The 20,497-nt window shown below is 36.1% G+C and overlaps 1 protein-coding gene across 6 annotated transcripts in view; it reads left to right on the forward strand.

Moving 5' to 3' along the window:
- Nucleotides 1-46: 46 nt before the first annotated feature.
- RAD17 (RAD17 checkpoint clamp loader component) overlaps nucleotides 47-20,497 on the forward strand; it is a 28,476-nt gene continuing 8,025 nt past the window's right edge. For 2 of the 6 annotated variants that reach the window (XM_081231066.1, XM_081231069.1), the window contains exons 1-15: nucleotides 47-168; nucleotides 1,603-1,706; nucleotides 3,610-3,867; nucleotides 4,587-4,670; nucleotides 6,142-6,298; nucleotides 9,072-9,208; nucleotides 9,672-9,724; nucleotides 9,813-9,938; nucleotides 10,032-10,101; nucleotides 13,027-13,138; nucleotides 15,136-15,321; nucleotides 15,619-15,704; nucleotides 15,825-15,971; nucleotides 17,455-17,604; nucleotides 19,538-19,658. In XM_081231066.1, the coding sequence (XP_081087192.1) occupies nucleotides 153-168; nucleotides 1,603-1,706; nucleotides 3,610-3,867; nucleotides 4,587-4,670; nucleotides 6,142-6,298; nucleotides 9,072-9,208; nucleotides 9,672-9,724; nucleotides 9,813-9,938; nucleotides 10,032-10,101; nucleotides 13,027-13,138; nucleotides 15,136-15,321; nucleotides 15,619-15,704; nucleotides 15,825-15,971; nucleotides 17,455-17,604; nucleotides 19,538-19,658 (1,807 nt within the window). In that variant the 5' untranslated portion in view covers nucleotides 47-152. Of the gene's footprint in view, nucleotides 169-482; nucleotides 526-1,602; nucleotides 1,707-3,609; nucleotides 3,868-4,586; nucleotides 4,671-6,141; nucleotides 6,299-9,071; nucleotides 9,209-9,671; nucleotides 9,725-9,812; nucleotides 9,939-10,031; nucleotides 10,102-13,026; nucleotides 13,139-15,135; nucleotides 15,322-15,618; nucleotides 15,705-15,824; nucleotides 15,972-17,454; nucleotides 17,605-19,537; nucleotides 19,659-20,497 lie in introns of all 6 variants that reach the window. The other 4 variants (XM_081231071.1, XM_081231067.1, XM_081231068.1 and 1 more) reach the window with 4 other exon arrangements.

A 20,497-nucleotide genomic window follows, 5' to 3' on the forward strand; every position in this document is an offset into this window, starting at 1 on the left:
GGCTGTGTCGCGGAAGCGCCGACCGACCTGGAAGGTCCCCGGGAGGCGGGACCTCCAAGAGGGTTCCGCGCTGATCCCGGATAGGGCTGGGTGGCTTCCCCTGCACCTGGAGCTGAGCCTGGGCTCCACCGCTCCTCTCGGCCCACGAGGGGATGCAGCTACCGGAAGGTAAGGCTGCCGCGGCTGCGGCTGCGGTGTATATATGTCCTAGAGACGCGAGTCCATCTCTGCCTTCACGCCTTCCCAGACTCTCATGGCTCCTCCTCCCGACCTGCCCATCCCATCTGGGGATGAGACGGGTCGGGGTGCAGAGCTCTGGCCTGGAGCCGGGGCACGCGAGCTCATCTCGGCTTTCCCTTGACTAGCAGTATTATGTTGGACGAATGTGTGAGCTTAGTATCCCCAGTGCAGTGTGTAGGATGGTGGTGGGTTTGCTAGAAATACTCTTCAAGTTCTCTTCTATCTCTGACGTCTCATTTCAGAAACCTGGTACCATCAAGGACAATTGCCTGCTTTTTAAAGGAGGTAACTGTCAGTCTTGCTTTCAAAGAGCGACTAGAGTCCTGACTATAACAACAGCTGCGTCTTTTATTTCGACCTGCCAACTCTGTGTTTTCCACCTATGTATCTCTTTGAAACCACAAAGCAAAAACTTCTCTAGTGAACAGTTTGTGTATGATTTGTTTTCTAGTGTGTAGAAGTATTTACACATAAATTATGTGTGACTCCAAACTATAAAACTCAGTTTACAGGTTTGTAGACCTTAAAAAACTTTCCTTCTGGCTAACTTAAAATTGGTGAGTTCACTAGTTTGTATAAACATTGAAGAACTATGAAAGTCAGAAAACAGTGTTGCCAAAAAATTTCGTAATAAAATATTCAAATAACAACAGTTATAGAAAAAGTTTACAGTAAGATATAAAGTCTGTGTCCAAAGTAAGTGATAAGTCTGAATTCATTGTGTGGTGCCTTTTTTGTTATTATTTTTGAAATTTTGGAAAATTTTTTGAAATTATATAATTTGAAATGTGGGGAATTTTAATTTTCAGTATGAAAACTACACAAATAAAATTGTTTAATTTTTCTTAATGACAGAAGATAGGTTCACAAATGTGTAGTTTTTCTGTTTTCTCTAATACATTATTGAGTTCATAGGGAAAACGTTACATCACCACAGATAATTTGACAGTTATAGTCATTAAAAGTAAAATTTATTTTAGCCTTTTGATTTCTTTTTCTTTTTTTTTTTTTTTTGCCGTACACGGGCCTCTCACTGTTGTGGCCTCTCCCATTGCGGAGCACAGGCTCCGGACGCGCAGGCTCAGTGGCCATGGCTCACGGGCCCAGCTGCTCACGCGGCATGTGGGATCCTCCCAGACCGGGGCACGAACCCGTGTCCCCTGCATCGGCAGGCGGACTCTCAACCACTGCGCCACCAGGGAAGCCCGCCTTTTGATTTCTTGCTGCATGTATTTTTGCTGTGTTCTCTTTCACTAGTTCTTGAGCCTTAACTTTATTATGTCATTGATTTTTATCAATATAAATTACTTCTGTTTTACAGTTTTTCTTAATTTGAGATTTTTTTTCTTTTTTTTCCCCTAGGTGAATTATACTTTAATGTACTACAGGTTGTATACTACGGATGGGAACTATTAAAGTTTATAATGTCAAAAACTTTTCTTAGACCAAAGGCATCTTCCACAAAGGTATGATACACTAAAATGGCCATGTGACAACTGCCCAAAAGGAGTTATAAATTTTTATATGTGTTCCCAATGACTTATTACTGCTATGAGAGTAATGGTGCCCAGTATTTGTTGTAATTAGTGATCTAAAAAGTTCAATAATAAATTGTGAAACAACTGTGTACTGAAAACACAACCTTAATTTTGAAAAAATATTTATTTACAATCCTGGTCACAAAGAAAAGGCTGAAAACTCTTGAATGAAAGAGTAATAGAAGAAAAAGAAATACATGAGCTGTAGTTGGTGTTATAGCTTAACAACAGCCCTGCTTCTTAGAAATTAGGTGGTTCAGTGTGCCAGTTCTCAACAAGGCTAGCGGGTGGGTAGGATGGGTATCAGACAGTATACTGAAAGTTAGCTGTTCTCCTAGTGGTGGATCTGATTTTTCTCTTACTCTAAGTGAATTATTTAGCTTTGCTGTTTCTCTTCCTCTTCCTCTTTTTTTTTTTTTAAAGTAAATGGAAATCCATATTTACATAAGAAATAAAACTGTAAAATGTATAAGTAACATGGAGATTGGAATTGCTAGATCAGAATTGCTATCAAGAGTTTTACTACTACTAATATTTTTATGTACTCTTAAAAATAGAGGAAAGGGGCCAAAATTGTAGTACTAGTAATAGTCTTTTTAAAGAGGAGGAAATGAATTGGGTAGCTATGACTAAAATTTTTTTTCCAAAAAGTCTTCATTTCTTTACCCACTGCTGATCATAATCCTAGATTCTGTTTATAAGAGGAATGAAGTTTGATTTCACATTCATAAAATACTTGTAAGTATTGCTTCTCCTGAGCCTACTTTCAGCTCCAACCTCTGTTTTTTGTTTTGTTTGTCTCCCAGAAAGGAGCATTGTCAAATAAATGGTTCACAACTATGGTTGAGTATTCTTCAAGGAAAATATAATCTTGTTAGCCAGACAGGGAATTACAAAAGTCAGGTACTAAGCTAGATTTTTTTAGATTTATACTGTTGGAATGTTAAGAAGAAGTCCACTTTTAAAATTCTAATTATTAAAAAAAGAACGCTTTTTAATACTCCTAAATACTTTTAGGTTAAAATTGCTTAATTTGGCATTTTTCTCTGTGTATTCTTACAAAGGATTTTAAAGAAAAGGAAATGTTGGAGGGAAACGTAGAGGGGTTAATAGTTTCTATAGACCAGAAGACCATGAAATAGAACTCACTGATTTTCCTGCTCTATTAAACCAGTACTCTTTTTCCTAAACAAATCTGACAAATCACCCTCCCTGGAAAGCCTGCCCCCCTTTCATAAACATATTAGTTGCTTTATGAGCTGAAGAAAAATAGAATCAAGTCATAATTACAAACTATTCATAGCATCAGTATTCTTAGACCTATCTTCACATATCTTAAAGCCGATAGGGATTATTTGAATGTATAAAATGGTTTAGTTTGTGAATGTATTAACCTGGTCAAGGCAGAAGTGTTACTTTTCTTACTGCTCTACATGGTTAAAATAATGCCTTTTTTTCTTTATTCTGTTTTACTTCTTTTTTTGATAGGTAATTTTAATATTTGTGTTTCAGGGCTACAAATGAGTTTTTAAAGTATCAGTCTAATCTTTATTCTGGGAAGATTATAATTAGTAAAAAGAATTACGTTTATACTCTATATTCATTTATATGACATCCATCGTTACCATGGTCAAGTAGATAAGTATACATTTATGCTTATTGTAAAGTAGAAAAATGACTAATAGAGTCAATTTAATTTAAAGCGCTAATTTGGGAGATTTTTATTTTAAATATTACAAGTATAAGAAATTTTTTAATAGAGTAGTTTAGTTATATAGGGAATAGATGCAAAAAAAATGTAATAGTGTTTACATGGTTTCTTTTTTTTCAGATACCAAACTGGGTAGACTCATCATTTGATGATTTTTCAGAGACTACAAGCATCTCTACTATTACGGCCACATCACTAGGTGTGAATAACTCAAGTCTTAGAAGAAAAAAGGTGCCTTCCACACTAGAAAGTAGCAAATTTCCAGCTAGAAAAAGAGGAAACCTATCTTCCTCAAAGCAGATTTATGGTCTAGAAAATTCAAAAGAATATATGTCAGAAAATGAACCATGGGTGGATAAATACAAACCAGAAACGCAGGTAATAAATGGCATACAAACAAGTCTACGTAATTTCGTTTCAGGAAGGAGAGGGATGTGCATTTTCAGATATTATTCATAAAAATCTTTGTGCCTAAATGAATTAGAAAAAAAATAATAATTTCTAGGTTATTCAGAAGGTATACCATTGGTTATTTGTCTTCGATTTCATTTAACCCCCAACATAGACTTGATCCATTTAATTTCTTGCTAAGTGTAATACCCCTCCCTATTTGTTCCCTTCCCAAAATGTATTACAGGATTTTAAAATATTTTATAATTGCATATGTGCCTCCAATTTTCATATACTGGGGTCAGTTTAAGAATAGAATTTTTCCATATCAATATAAAGAATTGAATTAAGTATAATCAAAAGGACCTTTTTATTACTATATCATGTTACTTGTTTCTAGTTTTTTTCATTAAAAATGTGTAGATTGGGCTTCCCTGGTGGCGCAGTGGTTGAGAGTCCGCCTGCTGATGCAGGGGATACAGGTTCATGCCCCGGTCTGGGAAGATCCCACATGCCGCAGAGCGGCTGGACCCGTGAGCCAGGGACGCTGTGCCTGCGCATCCGGAGCCTGTGCTCCGCAACGGGAGAGGCCACAACAGTGAGAGGCCCGCGTACCGCAAAAAAAAAAAAAAAGTGTAGATTAACCTGTGCTGATGTATCAAAAATTTGTGAGTTAAAATGTTTTATTTTAAACTTGAAAATTTTAGCATGAACTTGCTGTGCATAAAAAGAAAATTGAAGAAGTTGAAACCTGGTTAAAAGCTGAAGTCTTAGAAAGGCAGCCAAAACAGGTAACTAAATAAGAAATGTGTTTAAAAATATTTGGCCTCAAATGTTTCTCTGGCTTATAGTTGGTTATAAGAAGTTAAAAACTTTTTTATTTTGACTTTCTCATAAGTCCAGATCACCTGCAGTAGAAAGCTGTCTGACCTTACTACTTCTTCCTCATTAAAAGACTTAAGAGACTTTGCGTTTTCCCCTTGACTTGTACCTCTTTTTCCTTCTTATATGTAAAGCATAGTAAACCATTAGGGTGCTAATATATGTAGCATATCAAATTATCTCACACTAAAGCAAGTAGGCAAATTACAAGTTAGTTTTTGTATTAAATATAGCCTAAAATAGTCATTCATCCTACGCTTATGTTTTTTCTTTCACTTCCTAATCCCATAATTACCCTTGGCTCCCAAGCTAGAATATTCTCTCTCTCTCTTTTTAAACTTTTTTAATTTTGAGATTCTTGAAACATAAAGAAAAAATAGAATAGTAAAAATAGAATAGTAAGTGAATATTCATGTACCTGTAAAAATACTCATCATTTTCTCCCATGAGTGTTTTAACGTAAATTATAAATGTTTGGCATTTAATTCTCTAATGTTATCTAATGCTCAGTTCATATTCACATTTTTCCAGTTGTCTTTTATATCTGGTTTGTTACAACCAGTATCTAATCAAGGACCACCCATTACATTTGATTGTTCTATCTCTTAGGGCTTTTAAAATCTACAACAGTTGCCTTCACCTTCTCTTTCCACAAGCCGCACAGCATGACCAAAAAATAAATAAACAAATAATAAAATTAAAGTGTAACTGGCTCTTCTCTGGGTCCAAGTATACAGGCCCTTATTTACTGTAGTTAAATAAAAGTAAACAAATGAGCCAGGATTGCAGCCCACCATTATATGTAGGACATCTTCCCCTGATAATTTTTCAGTTTTAACTTTTTTATCAGATTTACTGAATGAGAGAATGTTACTGGGAGCTGCATCCTCTAGTCTGTCTTTAGAGTCCTGTCCCTAGTAATATGTTTCTTAATATACATTTCTTAAAGAATCTGATATCTAAACTGAGGTTTTTCCATAAGAATATTATACTTATATAATATTGAAGTATATAATCCAAAGAGAGGTCTGTATTAAGATTGAATTTTATGAGTTCAGGTAACCCCTAAAAATACTTGTTTCAGACATTACCTCTTTAATCTAGCTGAAGTTGTTTTAATTTGGCTACTGAGTAGTCCTTGGGAGGAACATAATGCAAGAATTGAGGAATTATCAGAAGCTATGCTCAGAAGTTTAGGAAATAAGATTCTCTTATCTAAAGCTGGTTTATTCCAGCTAGCATCGTGAAATTTAGTCTGCTTATACCCGACATTTAGTAAATATCTATAGAGGTAATTAATATTTGAAAAGAATATTCAAACATAATATTCTAGCATTCCAATGATTTTGATTTTTTATTCATGTTTATATTTGGTTTTAGGGTGGATCTATTTTATTAATAACAGGACCCCCTGGATGTGGAAAAACAACAACTATAAAAATACTATCAAAGGAGCTTGGTATTCAAGTACAAGAGTGGATTAATCCAGTTTTACCACAATTCCAAAAAGATGATTTTAAGGAGATATTTAATCCTGGTAAGGTTTGCTCTGAAGGTAGTGGAAATAGTGGGGAAAGTTTGGTTTACAGGAGGTTTGTAACAAGCCCCCCCATCTATGCCTTTAAGATTTCTAAGACCCTATTGGGTATATGGGTTGGTTTGTTTGTTTAAAATTATTTATTTATTTTTGGCTGCATTGGGTCTTCATTGCTGTGCGTGGGCTTTCTCTAGTTGCAGCAAGCAGGGGCTACTCTTCGTTGCCATGCGCAGGCTTCTCATTGCGGTGGCTTATCTTGTTGCAGAGCATGGGCTCTAGGCATGCGGGCTTCAGTAGTTGTGGCTCGTGGGCTCTAGAGCGCAGGCTCAGTAGTTGTGGCACATGGGCTTAGTTGCTCTGTGGCACGTGGGATCTTCCTGGACCAGGGCTCAAACCCGTGTCCCCTGCATTGGCAGGTGGATTGTTAACCACTGCGCCACCAGGGAAGTCCCAGGGTATATGTTTTTGAGAGGAAGGTATATATTGCCGCTTCTACACTAGATTGGCATTTGCCCACTACCAACTGCTTCACAAAGTCAGAGTAGCAATCACATGAAACTATATGTGTGCATTTTCTCACATACTTCCCAGGTTTAGAGAGAAGTAATTTTAGGAGAAGGAAGGGTCCCTCCAGTAAAGGAGAGTGGGATGTTTTTAAGGATTAAGTGTTTTAACTGTTTTGTTAGATAACAAGCTAATCAGTTTGCATTATTTATGTACTCTTTTCCTAGGCTCTGGCTGTGTAAATGAACTCTTTGTTTAAATGTAAATCAAGGGCTTCCCTGGTGGCGCAGTGGTTGAGAGTCCGCCTGCCGATGCAGGGGACACAGGTTCGTGCCCCGGTCTGGGAAGATCCCACATGCTGTGGAGCAGCCGGGCCCGTGAGCCATGGCCACTAAGCCTGCACATCCGGAGCCTGTGCTCCACAACGGGAGAGGCCACAGCAGTGAGAGGCCCGCGTACCGCAAAAAAAAAAAAAAAAAAAGTAAATCAAGCATTAAAATATGTTAAAGTTGGCTTCCCTGGTGGCGCAGTGGTTGAGAGTCTGCCTGCTGCTGCAGGGGACACTGGTTCGTGCCCCGGTCCGGGAAGATCCCACATGCCGCGGAGCGGCTAGGCCCATGAGCCATGGCCACTGAGCCTGCGCGTCCGGAGCCTGTGCTCCGCAACGGGAGAGGCCACAACAGTGAGAGGCCCGTGTACCGCAAAAAAAAAAAAAAAAAAAAAAAAAAAAAAAATATATATATATATATATATATATATATATATATATATATATATGTATGTTAAAGTAACTTACCTCCAAACAAGAGTTTAGATCAGACCTCTTAGAATCAAATCAAAGTATATGGCAAAGACGGTCTTTGGAATTCGAAAGGGGGCTTTAAGACAAACATCCAAAAATAATGATAGTACCAATTTAAAGACGTAGTATGATATAACTTCACGTATATGCTCATAAACTCCAGCACGATCATTTTTAACTTTCATATCTGTCTTACTGCTGCTTTAGGTAACTAAGCTAGGGGTATCCAAATCTCCTAGGCCATTTTGAAGTGCAAGGGGTTCTGTAGAAGGCCGATTATATTCTAATGTGGAGTATTCCTCAAAATTCTTTCTTCAGGCTCTTCTTTAATATTCTCTGTGCGTACTATATCTTTAGTATGCATACCCTTATGCCCCTAGTATCCCATAGTCTTGGAATTCTTACTGCTTTCTAAAAGTAACATTACTTTTGACAATCTTGGAAGTCAAGTTTTTTTTTTTGGCTGCGCTGGGTCTTTGTTGCAGTGCACGGGTTTCTCTAGTTTTGGCATGTGGGCTCAGTAGTTGCAGCGCATGGGCTTAGTTGCCCTGCGCGGGCTTAGTTGCCCTGTGGCATGTGGGATCTTAGTTCCCCGACCAGGGATTGAACCCACGTCTGCTGCATTGCAAGGCAGATTCTTAACCACTGGACCACCAGGGAAGTCCCTAGGAAGTCTTTTTACAGTCTTCTGTATAAAATATTTCTTCCCTTATTCCCAAATTCACTAATCAGTCATTCTCTTTTTGTCATTAAAACTTATTATTTTTTAATAGATTTATTTATTTTATTTATTTTTTATTTTTGGCTGCATTGGGTCTTTGTTGCTGCGCACAGGCTTTCTCTAGTTGTGGAGACCGGGGGCTACTCTTCGTTGTGGTGCACGGGCTTCTCGTTGTGGTGGCTTCTCTTGTTGCAGAGCACAGGCTCTAGGCGCTCGGACTTCAGTAGGTGCGGCTCGCGGGCTTAGTTGCTCTGCGGCATGTGGGATCTTCCCAGACCAGGGCTCGAACCCGTGTCCCCTGCATTGGCAGGCGGATTCTTAACCACTGCACCACCAGGGAAGCCCAAAACTTATTATTAAATTAAATTAAAACTTACTATTATTGAAAACAGCTCATTTATAGTCATGCACTAATTGGGAGAATCTTCAATGTGTAGGCAGAGTCATGAATATTTTTACCAGTTGTATGACTTTTATACTAACAGCTGTGTTCTGAAATCAGTTAACTCCATATTACATTCATTGGTACAGAAAAGTTACTGTTGTTCATAGTGACTTTTGTCTTTTGAAATGAACATTCTGTTTTAAATTTGAACTGTTTTGCTAATTGAAAAAGTCTACAATATTGTGTGCTCCTTCATGTATATGTAAATGTATTCATTAACGTGTATGTATATTACATATGTATAATATTGATGTGCATATAATTGGTTGAAAATACAAGTGTTAAATATGTTTCCTTTCAGAATCAAGCTTCCACATATTTCCTTATCAGTCTCAGATAGCAGTTTTTAAAGAGTTTCTACTAAGAGCGACAAAATATAACAAACTACAAATGCTTGGAGATGATCTGAGAACTGATAAGAAGATAATTCTAGTTGAAGTAAGGACAGCTTTTGAAATTCTGCTATAACTATTGAGTAAACAATTGTAAGATATATTCTATGTGATAATGACATTTACACTCTCCATAGTATTAGTACTGGTAAAATATAACATAAAGGCTTTGTGCAATAGAAGAAACCTAAAGTTTCTTGTAGTAAACTTGCATAGAGTAGCTACAGGTTAATGAACTTTAAAAATTTAATGACCTAAGATTTGGAAAGTGACGTCTTAGTAAAAATATTATAATCTGTAGTGACCCTAAGGAATTTGCTATCAAAATCCCATTGATGTGTATTACTATTTAGGACATCAGCTATTTGATGTCTCCCTTAATTTCTACAAAAGTTCTGGTTACAGTACATTGAATATATAACATTTTTCCTGTTTTGGTAAATACAAATCTGAAAATAAATTTACATGGGAATAAAACTGAGCGAATGTTTCTCCTTTGTTTTTGGTAGGATTTACCTAACCAGTTTTATCGAGATTCTCATACTTTACATGAAGTTCTGAGGTGAGTTTCAGTGAACTTTTCTAAAACTCCAGATTAAATGGCAGGTGGTTTAAATTTCAACCTTGCTTGCTATCTTTTGTTACTTTAGGAAGTACGTGCAGATTGGTCGATGTCCTCTAATATTTATAATCTCTGACAGTCTCAGTGGAGGTAATAATCAAAGATTACTGTTTCCCAAAGAAATTCAGGAAGAGTGTGCTATATCAAATATTAGGTAAGAATGAAATTTCTGCTTAAAATTTCATATACATACTGTATTTTTTAATTAATCACGTAACCACTATCTTTCTTTATAAAACTTTGACAGTTTCAACCCTGTAGCACCAACAATTATGATGAAGTTTCTTAATCGAATAGTGACAAAAGAAGCTAATAAGGTAAGTCTTTTAAGAACTGATTAATTTGAATCTTACATTGTAATTATAGAAAGCCAAACTTAAGTAGTATTACATAAACTTGAGTTAGAGACAAACTATTTCAGTTTTTAAAATTAAAAAATTTTAATTACACTCATAAAGCACATCAGTTTAGAAAATGTAGGAAATACTAATTTTAAAAATCCTTAACCTTTTTCTACTTTTAAACTTAATTTTCTTTTTCACATTGAGGTAAATTTCCCTTTGCTTGGCTTAGTGTTCTAAATTGTATCTGTTATCAAGAAGCTGTTTTCTGGCATCTAGGTCCATTAGTAAGCAGCAGTCCAGCTCTACTTTTGTCCTGTTGTCACTTTTTAAAGATTCGATATCTTTTTTATTTTGATTAAAAAAATCGTAAAATTTACCATCTTAACCATTTTATTCCAGCTTTATTGAGATATAACTGACATATAACATCATGTAAGTTTAAAGTGTATGACACATTGATTTGATAAACTTATGTAATGAAAAATGATTACCACCATAGGGTTATCTAACACCTCCATCATGTCATGTAATTACCATTTCTTTTTTGTGGTGAGAACATTTAAGATTTTTTTCTCTTAGCAACTTTCAAATATGTAATACAGTATTATTAGCTGTATTATGTATTAGAAATATCTTAACCATTTTTAACCATCCAGTTTAATAGTGTTAAGTATACTAACATTGTTCTGAAATAGCTGTTACTTTTTTTTTTAATTTGGTTGCGCAGGGTCTTAGTTGCGGCAGGCAGGCTCCTTAGTTGTGGCATGCGAACTCTTAATTGCGACATGCGTGTGGAATCTAGTTCCCTTACCAGAGATCGAACCCGAGCCCCCTGCATTGGGAGCACAGAGTCTTATCCACTGCGCCATCAGCAAAGTCCCTGAAATAGCTGTTACTGTTCCCCCCATAAATTTTATGTATTTATTTATTTGGCTGCTTTGGGTCTTTGTTGCTGCATGGGGGCTTTCTCTAGTTGCAGCCAGCAGGGGCTACTCTTCGTTGCGGTGCATGGACCTCTCGTTGCAGTGACCTCTCCTGTTGCAGAGGCTTTAGAGCGCAGGCTCAGTAGCTGCGGCGCACAGGCTTAGCTTTTCCGCGGCATGTGGGATCTTCCCAGACCAGGGCTCGAACCCGTGTCCCTTGCACTGGCAGACGGATTCTTAACCAATGCGCCACCAGGGAAGCCCCACTAATACCTGAATACATAAAAATATGCCTACAAGAAAAAAATGGCTAAGAACAGAAGCCAGTACACAAAGAAATACAAATGGATAGTAAACATGAGAGGTGTTCAGCCCTACATAGTAATCAGAGAAATTCATATTTAAACCAGGTAACATTTTTCACATATCAGAGTACAAAAAATTTAAGATTTATATATACAGGGTTGCCAAAGATATGGAAAAATGAACACTCTCACCTACCATTGCTAGGAAAAATAAAACTGGCAAATGTTACAGACACTTTGAAGGGGCCTCTGCTTCTACAGAAATGTTCATGCATGTTGGCAAAGGTATACAGTTGACCCTTGAGCAACATGGGTTTGAACTGCATGGGCCACATATATGTGCATTTCTTTCAGTAGTGAATACTGCAGTACTATTGATCCATGATTGGTTGAATCCGAGGATGCAGAACCACGGCTACAGAGGGCAAACTATAAGTTACACTTGCATTTTCGACTGGGAGGAGGGCTGGTGTCCCTAACCCCACATTATTCAAGGGTCAGCTGTATATATAGTATATACATAGGTCTAGAATAGTAAAAAAAAAAGTGGAAACAATGTAAATGTCCCTTCATTGGGGGAAATATTAGTTAAATTACTGTCTACCCATAACATTTTTTTTAATTATATAGACTTAAAGGTACTAACATAGAAAGATCACAAAGACTGGTATTAATTCATAGAATAATACATATGATATGATCCCACTTATATTAAAAAAATTAACTCTGAATATACTTACAGATACTATATATACTTACAGATACTATATTTACTTACAGATATGTGTGCACAAAAAGTGGTCTGGAAAGGCTTCTCCTAAAATGTTAACACACGTTACAAAGTTGGGATCTGTAGAGCAAAAGGATAACTTTCATAAAGAACTTTTGAAACAGCTTTGGTTAATAAAGTTAAAAATATATTGAGGGCTTCCCTGGTGGCGCAGTAGTTGAGAGTCCGCCTGCCGATGCAGGGGACACGGGTTCGTGCCCTGGTCCGGGAAGATCCCACATGCCGCGGAGCGGCTGGGCCTGTGAGCCATGGCTGCTGAGCCTGCGTGTCCAGAGGCTGTGCTCCACAACGGGAGAAGCCACAACAGTGAGAGGCCCACGTACCGCAAAAAAAAAAAAAAATATATATATATATATATATATAGGCGATAATAGCACAGTACTATTTTTCTGTCAAGAGCTGAAATGGGATCATCTATGAACAATCACATGAATTCAGCTTAAGTTATGTTGTTAGTAAACTATTAGGAGTTTCTGAGGGGGAAGAGAGGATAAGTTTTTCTTGTCTTATACTTGATCTACCAAGGGTGTGATAGGTGATATATCGTATTCATGTATTTATGCATATGTGTGTGAGTGTGTGTGTGTGTTTATATATATTTGTATATATGTATGTATATAGTGAAAGAGAGAGAACTTCAAAATATAACCTAGTCCAAGTAAAAAAGTAAAACGATATTTTATAACCTTGAAATTTTACCTTAAACTGTGATGTCATTGACACTTGTACCTTCATAAGCAGACTGTTGTTTAACATGTAGGCTTTTTAGCATTCAAATTGGAAAGATTCTATTATACTTCCGTTAAGTTTAGAAAATAGGTGATTTTGTTTGTTTTTTGCTGAGAAAATAGCTTTTTTAATTTTAATTTTTAAATTTTAGGATGGAGGAAAGATTGTTGTCCCTGATAAAACTTCTCTGGAGTTACTCTGTCAAGGATGTTCTGGTGATATCAGAAGTGCAATAAACAGCCTCCAGTTTTCTTCTTCAACAGGTAACTAGAAAAGATACACTCTTATGGTATTATATAGGTGACTTTTTCTTAATTGTTCATGAAATGAAATTAAACTAAACATTTTAACTTAAAATTGGTATATACCTATCTCCACTTGCTATTTTTTTATTGAGACAGTGTAATAAAATTATGTATGTACACATGCATACACACACCACTATGAATGTGTCACCATATATATTTATATATCTGAGACAAAAGCTGATTTATTTAAGTGGTTTGCCACTTTACCCTTCAAAGTTAATTTGGAATGAGACTTCCTGAGAGAAAATCCTGGCTCTGCCACTTTTCAGTGACTGAATCTTGCAAGTTACTTAATCTTTCCCTGCCTTTATTTTTTCACCTTTTATATGAGAACCTGTCTGATCGAGATGTGTGAAGAGTGAGGTAATCCTTGCAGAGTGTTTATTCCAGTGCTTGACACACATTCAGTGCTCAAATGGCCAGCTGTTAATGAATTTAATAATAGTTCATATATGATATATTTAACAAATGCATTTCCACTCGTTAATATATAAAAGGGCTCCCTAGCCATGCTATAGTAAAGAGATAGCCCCACTGATAGCAATGAGTTCATTTTTGCTCTTAATGATCATAGTGTACTGCATACAGTCTTCATCAGAAAACATTTAACAAGTGACCTACTTGATGCTTAACATTGAGGAATTGACCTTAAAAAATTAAAAGCTCTTTGGAGCTCTCAAAATCCACCTGAAATCCTAGTTTCTACCCACAAGTGTGAGCTGTTCATTTAGTTACATCTTTGTTTTTCAAAATAACTCTTCAGAAATAGACACCCTAACACAACTGAAACCAGAATTCTGCTTCTTGCTGTAGAAACATAAATGTAAATTGTGCTTAGGTTCACTATTAGAATTAGGGATGGGTCAGTTTGGGATCCTAACTACCATTTATAATGTTATTGCTCTGAGCTCAGAAATTTCAGAGGGAAGAAAATAATAGTGGGTCAGGAACTGTATTAGCAATTATATGTTTTTTCGTTTAATTCTCAGACCAGCCTAATGAGATAGACAATAGTAGGATTCAAACCTAAATCCTGTGTTTTTCTAATACTCCAGGCTGGTTTTCTGAAGTCATGCATTCTGAGTTGTTTTTGTTTTGTTATAAATTTATTTATTTATTTATTTCTGGCTGCGTTGGGTGTTTGTTGCTGTGCACGGGCTTTCTCTAGTTGGGGCGAGCAGGGGCTACTCCTCGTTGCGGTGTGTGGGCTTCTCATTGCGGTGGCTTCTCTTGTTGCGGAGCATGGGCTCTAGGCACCCGGGCTTCAGTAGTTGTGGCACACGGGCTCAGTTCCTCCGCAGCATATGAGGTCTTCCTGGACCAGGGATCGAACCTGTGCATTGGCAGGCAGATTCTTAACCACTGCACCACCAGGGAGTCCCTGAGTTTTAAAAAGTAGATTTCCCAGTGAAATTTGAACACGGGCATATTCATAAATTGGAGACTGCCCAAATCAGTAAAGAAGTAATATAGCATCATTGTTAAGCATGGACTGCAGAACCAGACTGTCTGGATTCAAATCACTTACTAGCTGCTGACCTTTAACCAGTTACTTAACCTCTTTATGTCTCATTTCTTTACTCTATATAATAATAGTTCTCCTCTGATAGGGTTGTTATGAGGACTAAATTAGTTAGTACATACCATGCACCAAGAATAGTACCTTGCCATTAACACCATGAGAAACCAAGATGATATGACTGTGTTAGAGTATGTCATTGTGTATGTGAAAATTTGAAATCTGTGTCATGACATACTTTTAGATGACATTTTAGTTCGTTTTAATAGTTTAGTAACTGAGAGAGGACTCTGACTCTGTATACTTCATAATTATTTATTAGAAAAACATTTAAATTAAAATACCTAGTGTAACTATATCTGAAATGTTCTCAGTTTTAATTTTCATATTTAATTTTATTTTAAATATTGTTTCTTGGGTGTATATTATTTAGGAAAGAACAATTTATGGCCAAGGAAAAAACGAATGTCTTCATTAAAATCAGATGCTGTGCTGTCAAAATCAAAAGGAAGACAAAAACCTGATAGAATATTTGAAAATCAAGAGGTCCAAGCTATTGGTGGCAAAGATGTTTCTCTTTTTCTCTTCAGAGCTTTGGGGAAAATACTATATTGTAAACGTAAGAAAACCTTATACATTTAAAAAAAAATCTGTTATTATCTTACAATTGAAATAAAATACATTTTTTAAATGTCATATATTTGGTTCAGTTACAAGAAAGAGCTAGGACTAGGTCAGATACTCTTTGGCAGGGCCTAAGAAAGACAGCAGAAAAATGTATTTAGATAGAGTATTTTTGGATTATGAGTGGGATTAAACATTAAAACCAACTGTTGAAAAATCTTCAAATGAGAGGTGCTATATAATTATAAAGGTGGTGTTATTTTTAATAACTCCAGACATTTTTTTTTAATAGGAGCACCTGTAACAGAATTAGACTCACCTCGATTGCCGTCTCATTTATCAGAGTATGAGCGGGATACATTGCTTGTTCAACCTGAGGTAAAGTCTTTAATAACACTTAGTACTATTTACAGGCTGTATACTATTAATATTAAATATGTGTCCATATAAATTTGACCACTGAATTTTTACCAAAATTATATATACTTCTCTTTATAGGAAGTAGTAGAAATGTCACACATGCCAGGAGAATTATTTAATTTATATCTTCACCAGAACTACGTAGACTTCTTCACGGAAGTGGATGATCTTGTGAGAGCCAGTGAATTTCTGAGTTTTGCAGATATCCTCAGTGGTGACTGGAATGTAAGACTATTTGACTTAAATGTTTTTGTTTATGACTATTTCCTCAGAACTGAGAAAGAAAGTTTACTTTTATTCATACCGATTTGACATTATTTTAAGTAACTTCTTAATAACTATGACAAAATTAATTTATCCAACCCAGTGAAACTTCAGCAGTGAATCTGATTTTTCTATGATAATATACACTAATTTTTTCTAAAGTTATTTTCTGATTATAAAACTAATACATAGTCGGAAAACTTGACAACCATTGAAAAGTAGACAGAAGGAAAGGAACTGTGCCTCTGTCTTTTCTTCTTTTTTTTTTTTTTTTTTTGGCCACTCTGCGTGGCATGCGCTCTTAGTTCCCTGACCAGGGATCGAACCCATGCTCCTTCCAGTGGAAGCGTGGAATCTTAATCACTGAACCTCCAGGGAAGTCCCCTGTGCTTCTTGCTCTACTTTCTGATGGTTTTTTAATTAATTAAATTATTTATTTGCACATTTGAAATTATTCACTATAAGGTTTGTATTTTTTCTTAACAGTTTAACTGCTCTGACTGGTATAGTAGTTACTAGACACTTGTAGCTATTTCAATTAAATTAAAAATTCAGGGATTTCCCTGGTGGTCCAGTGGGTAAGACTCTGTGCTCCCAATACAGGGGGCCCCAGGTTCGATCCCTGGTCAGGGAACTAGATCCCACATGATGTGGCAACTAAGAAGCCCACATGTATGCCACAACTAAGAAGCCCGCATGCTGCAACTAAAGATCCCACATGCTGCAGCTAAGACCCAGCACAGCCAAAAAAAAAAAAAAAAAAAAAAAAATTCAGTTCCCTGGTCACACTAGCCATATTTCCATCATTTAAACAGTTATGATACAGTTTCTGTTATATATTTAGAGTTTCATTATTCAGCGGTTGCATTTGCTTAATTTTTTTATATTGCTTCTTTTTTATTTTGAAATTTTCCAACCTGTTGACAAATAGAAAGAATACACAATACCTGAATACCTTTAACTTTTGTTCACCAGTTTTTCACATTTTTCCACATTTGCTTAATCTGTATTGAAACACTTGTTTTGGCTAAATAATTGGAAAGTAATTGTAGCATCACAACACTTAACACTTAAGCATGCATAAGGACATTGCTCTCTTACAACCACAATAACATTATCATACCTAAGAAAGTAAACATAAATTCAGTAATATACTGTCCTTATTCCTGTTTCCCCAGTTATCTCAAAAATGTATTTAAAGTTATTTCCACCACCTCCATCCAACATCCAGTTAATATTCACTCATAGCATTTGATTATTATGTCGCAGTTGAATTTTCTGCAAAATTTTGTAGCACTATTATTTTTAGGGCTGTGGTGAGGTTGAAAAAAATGAACATACAGTAACTAAATATGATTAGCCTTTTTGAGGGTCAGTAGTACCAATAAGTACTGTTTTATAAATCTCTTATTTTCTTTATTTCACATCTTGTCTCCTTTTCTAGATGCGCTCTTTACTCAGGGAATATAGTACATCTATAGCTACAAGAGGTGTGATACATTCCAACAAAGCCCGAGGATTTGCTCATTGCCAAGGAGGAGGATCAAGTTTTCGACCCTTGCATAAACCCCAATGGTTTCTAATAAATAAAAAGGTAAAAAAAAGAATTGTACATTTTCAAAGAGTGAACTATTTATGGTATGTGAATTATATCTCAATAAAATTGGTTTTTTCTTTTAATTGAAAAAGAAAAATGATCTTTCATTCTTAATGAGAAATAGTTGCTAAGGCCCACAGTTTTCTTAGAATTATGATAAAACATAAAAAGGACAGTCTTAAATGCTTAGTCATTTTTTTAAGGAAAAAGCACTCAAAGATTGAAAGCACATACCTGTTTTATTGGAATCAAAGTATACAGGCCTACTTTGTTTTATAGCACTTTACTTCATTAAAGCGTTTCACAGATAATGCGTTTTTTACAAATTGAAGGTTTGTGTTAATTCTGCATCAAGCAAGTCTATCAGCACCATTTTTCCAACAGCATTTGCTCACCTCGTGTCTCTGTGTCACATTTTGATAATTCTAGCAATATTTCAAACACTCTACCAGCAAAAAGAGTATGACTGGATGACGGCTCAGGTGATGGTTAGCATTTTTTAGCAATGAAGTATTTTTTAATTAAAGTATGTACATTGTTTTTTTAGACATAATGCTATTGCACACTTAGGAGACTATAGTCTAGTGTGAGCATAACTTTTTTTTTTTTGGCCACGCCAAATGGCATGCAGGATCTTAGTTCCCTGACCAGGGATTGAACCCGTGCCCCCCTGCAGTGGGAGCGCAGTCTTAACCACTGGACCACCAGGGAAGTCCCAAGCATAACTTTTATATGCACTGGGAAACCACAAAATTTGTGTGACTTGCTTTATTGTGATACTCACTTTATTGCAGTGGTCTGGAACTGAACCCACAATATCCCCGAGGTATGCCTGTAGTTGTAATTATATTTTCGTTTCAATTGAAAATAAATCCTGGCTTTACCTCTAACCATTTGCACAAGTTATTTCACTTAATATGCCATTATTTTCCACAGCTATAAATATGGAGGATTGAATTATTTAGAGGTCAGAAAACAGGTGGCTCACAAGTTGAATACAACCCCCACACAGATTTTTTTAAATGAATTGCCAATCTTTAAAAACTAGTATAATAGTTAAAACTCAGATAAGGATTGCTGGCTTCAGAATTTCTGCAACCTCCTGAAAAAAAATTGGAAGTAAGGCAACACTCGTCCATATTTTACATGGCAGCAGTCTGCTCAAGCCAAGTATAATCTGCCCCTTGGTGATGGGAGTGGTCAGTACCACCTCCCCCAGCTGTTCCACTGCACTGATTTCTATTAACTGCCTGACTCCTATAGCGTCTGAATTTGTGACCCCCGGACTAGGTCATCTCTAAGATGTCTTCCAGTTTTAAATTCATATGGCTACATATGAACCTATCATTCATTACCTAAGAAAATTTTCAGTGGATTTCTTGGAGAATTTCATTACTTTTAAGCAATTTATGTCCCTTATTGACTCGCTTTGTGCTTTATAGCACGTATATTAATTTTGCATTTGTTACATGTAAATGATCTAAGACTGAGCACCCGAAAGGCAGAGATCATACTTCTCTTATCATCACTGTAACATAGTGCCTCTCTTAAGAAGAAAATACCTTCTTTCATTGAAAAACAATATTCTCACATAATTTGTGATATGTGTATGCTCATAAACAGAAGTCCTTTAATTTTTAAGTTTGTTTTTCTTCTAGCTTAAGTCTTGTTCTTATTGCTGTTATATCAAGTGTGAAATAGTTGTATAGATAAAATGCTTTGTTAGATAATGCTAGGACAGTTATAAAGGACTAATCAAGCTGCCCAGCGTGGCCAAAAAAAAAAAGAAGGGACTGATCAGATAAACTCTTAGAGTATATTTGTAGCATATAAACCCACATACTTTGTGATATAATAAACTTAGTCTAGGAATAAATATCCATATTTAAATTTTTATTTTTCATTTCACCATTTTTTTCCTTCTCTGCAGTATCGGGAAAATTGCCTGGCAGCAAAAGCACTTTTTTCTGACTTCTGCTTACCAGCTTTATGCCTCCAAACTCAGCTGTTGCCATACCTTGCTTTGCTAACCATTCCAATGAGAAATCAAGGTAATAACATGGGTTTTCCTTATCCCCAAGAAGTAGTGTTTTATAACATTATGTTTTTGTGGATCAACTTATTCCTATGTACCAGTGACACTAAGTTTTTTTCCCCTTTATTTTTTGAATCAGAACTAATACATGCTTTTTGATTAAAAAAGGAAGAAATTAAATAATAAAGAAGTACATAAAGTAGAAATTGAACGTCCCCTATAACCACGGGTAATTCCTTTTGACAGATTGGTGTAAATTCTTCTAGACTTTTTCCTGTGCATATACAAATGTTAGATGTAAGCTTTAACTTTTTTTTGTCACTTATCATGCATAGCGCTCCATATTTTATAATTAGGACAAAGGAGCTCTAGAGGATGGGAAGTCCAAAATCAAGGTGCCAGCAGATCTAGTGTCTGGTGAGGGTCTGCTTCCTAGTTTACAGGTGGCCATCTTCTCATTGTATTCTCACATGGTAAGGAGCAGAGTGAAAGAGAGCTCTCTCTGAGTTCTCATATATAAAGGCACTAATCCCATTCATGAGGGCTCTACCCTCATGACCTAAGCACCTCCCAAGGTTCCATCTCCTAATAACATCACTTCAGGGGTTAGGATTTCAAAATATGAATTTGGGGGTGACAGAAGCATTTAGTCTATAACAGCAGCAATGCAAAAGTATATTCAAATCTAACTCATATTTTTTCAAAATTTATAATAATTTTATTCAACCTTATTGATAGGTATTTTGGTTGATTTCAATATTACAAGCAGTATCCATTAATAGTATACTTACATTGTCTTTCCAAGTTTTGAAATTATAAATAGTGCTAAAAAAAATTAATATGCCTTTGGCAATA

The sequence above is a fragment of the Mesoplodon bidens genome, assembly GCF_964165515.1.
Source record: "Mesoplodon bidens genome assembly, chromosome: 4".
NCBI classification, from domain to species: Eukaryota; Metazoa; Chordata; class Mammalia; order Artiodactyla; family Ziphiidae; genus Mesoplodon; species Mesoplodon bidens.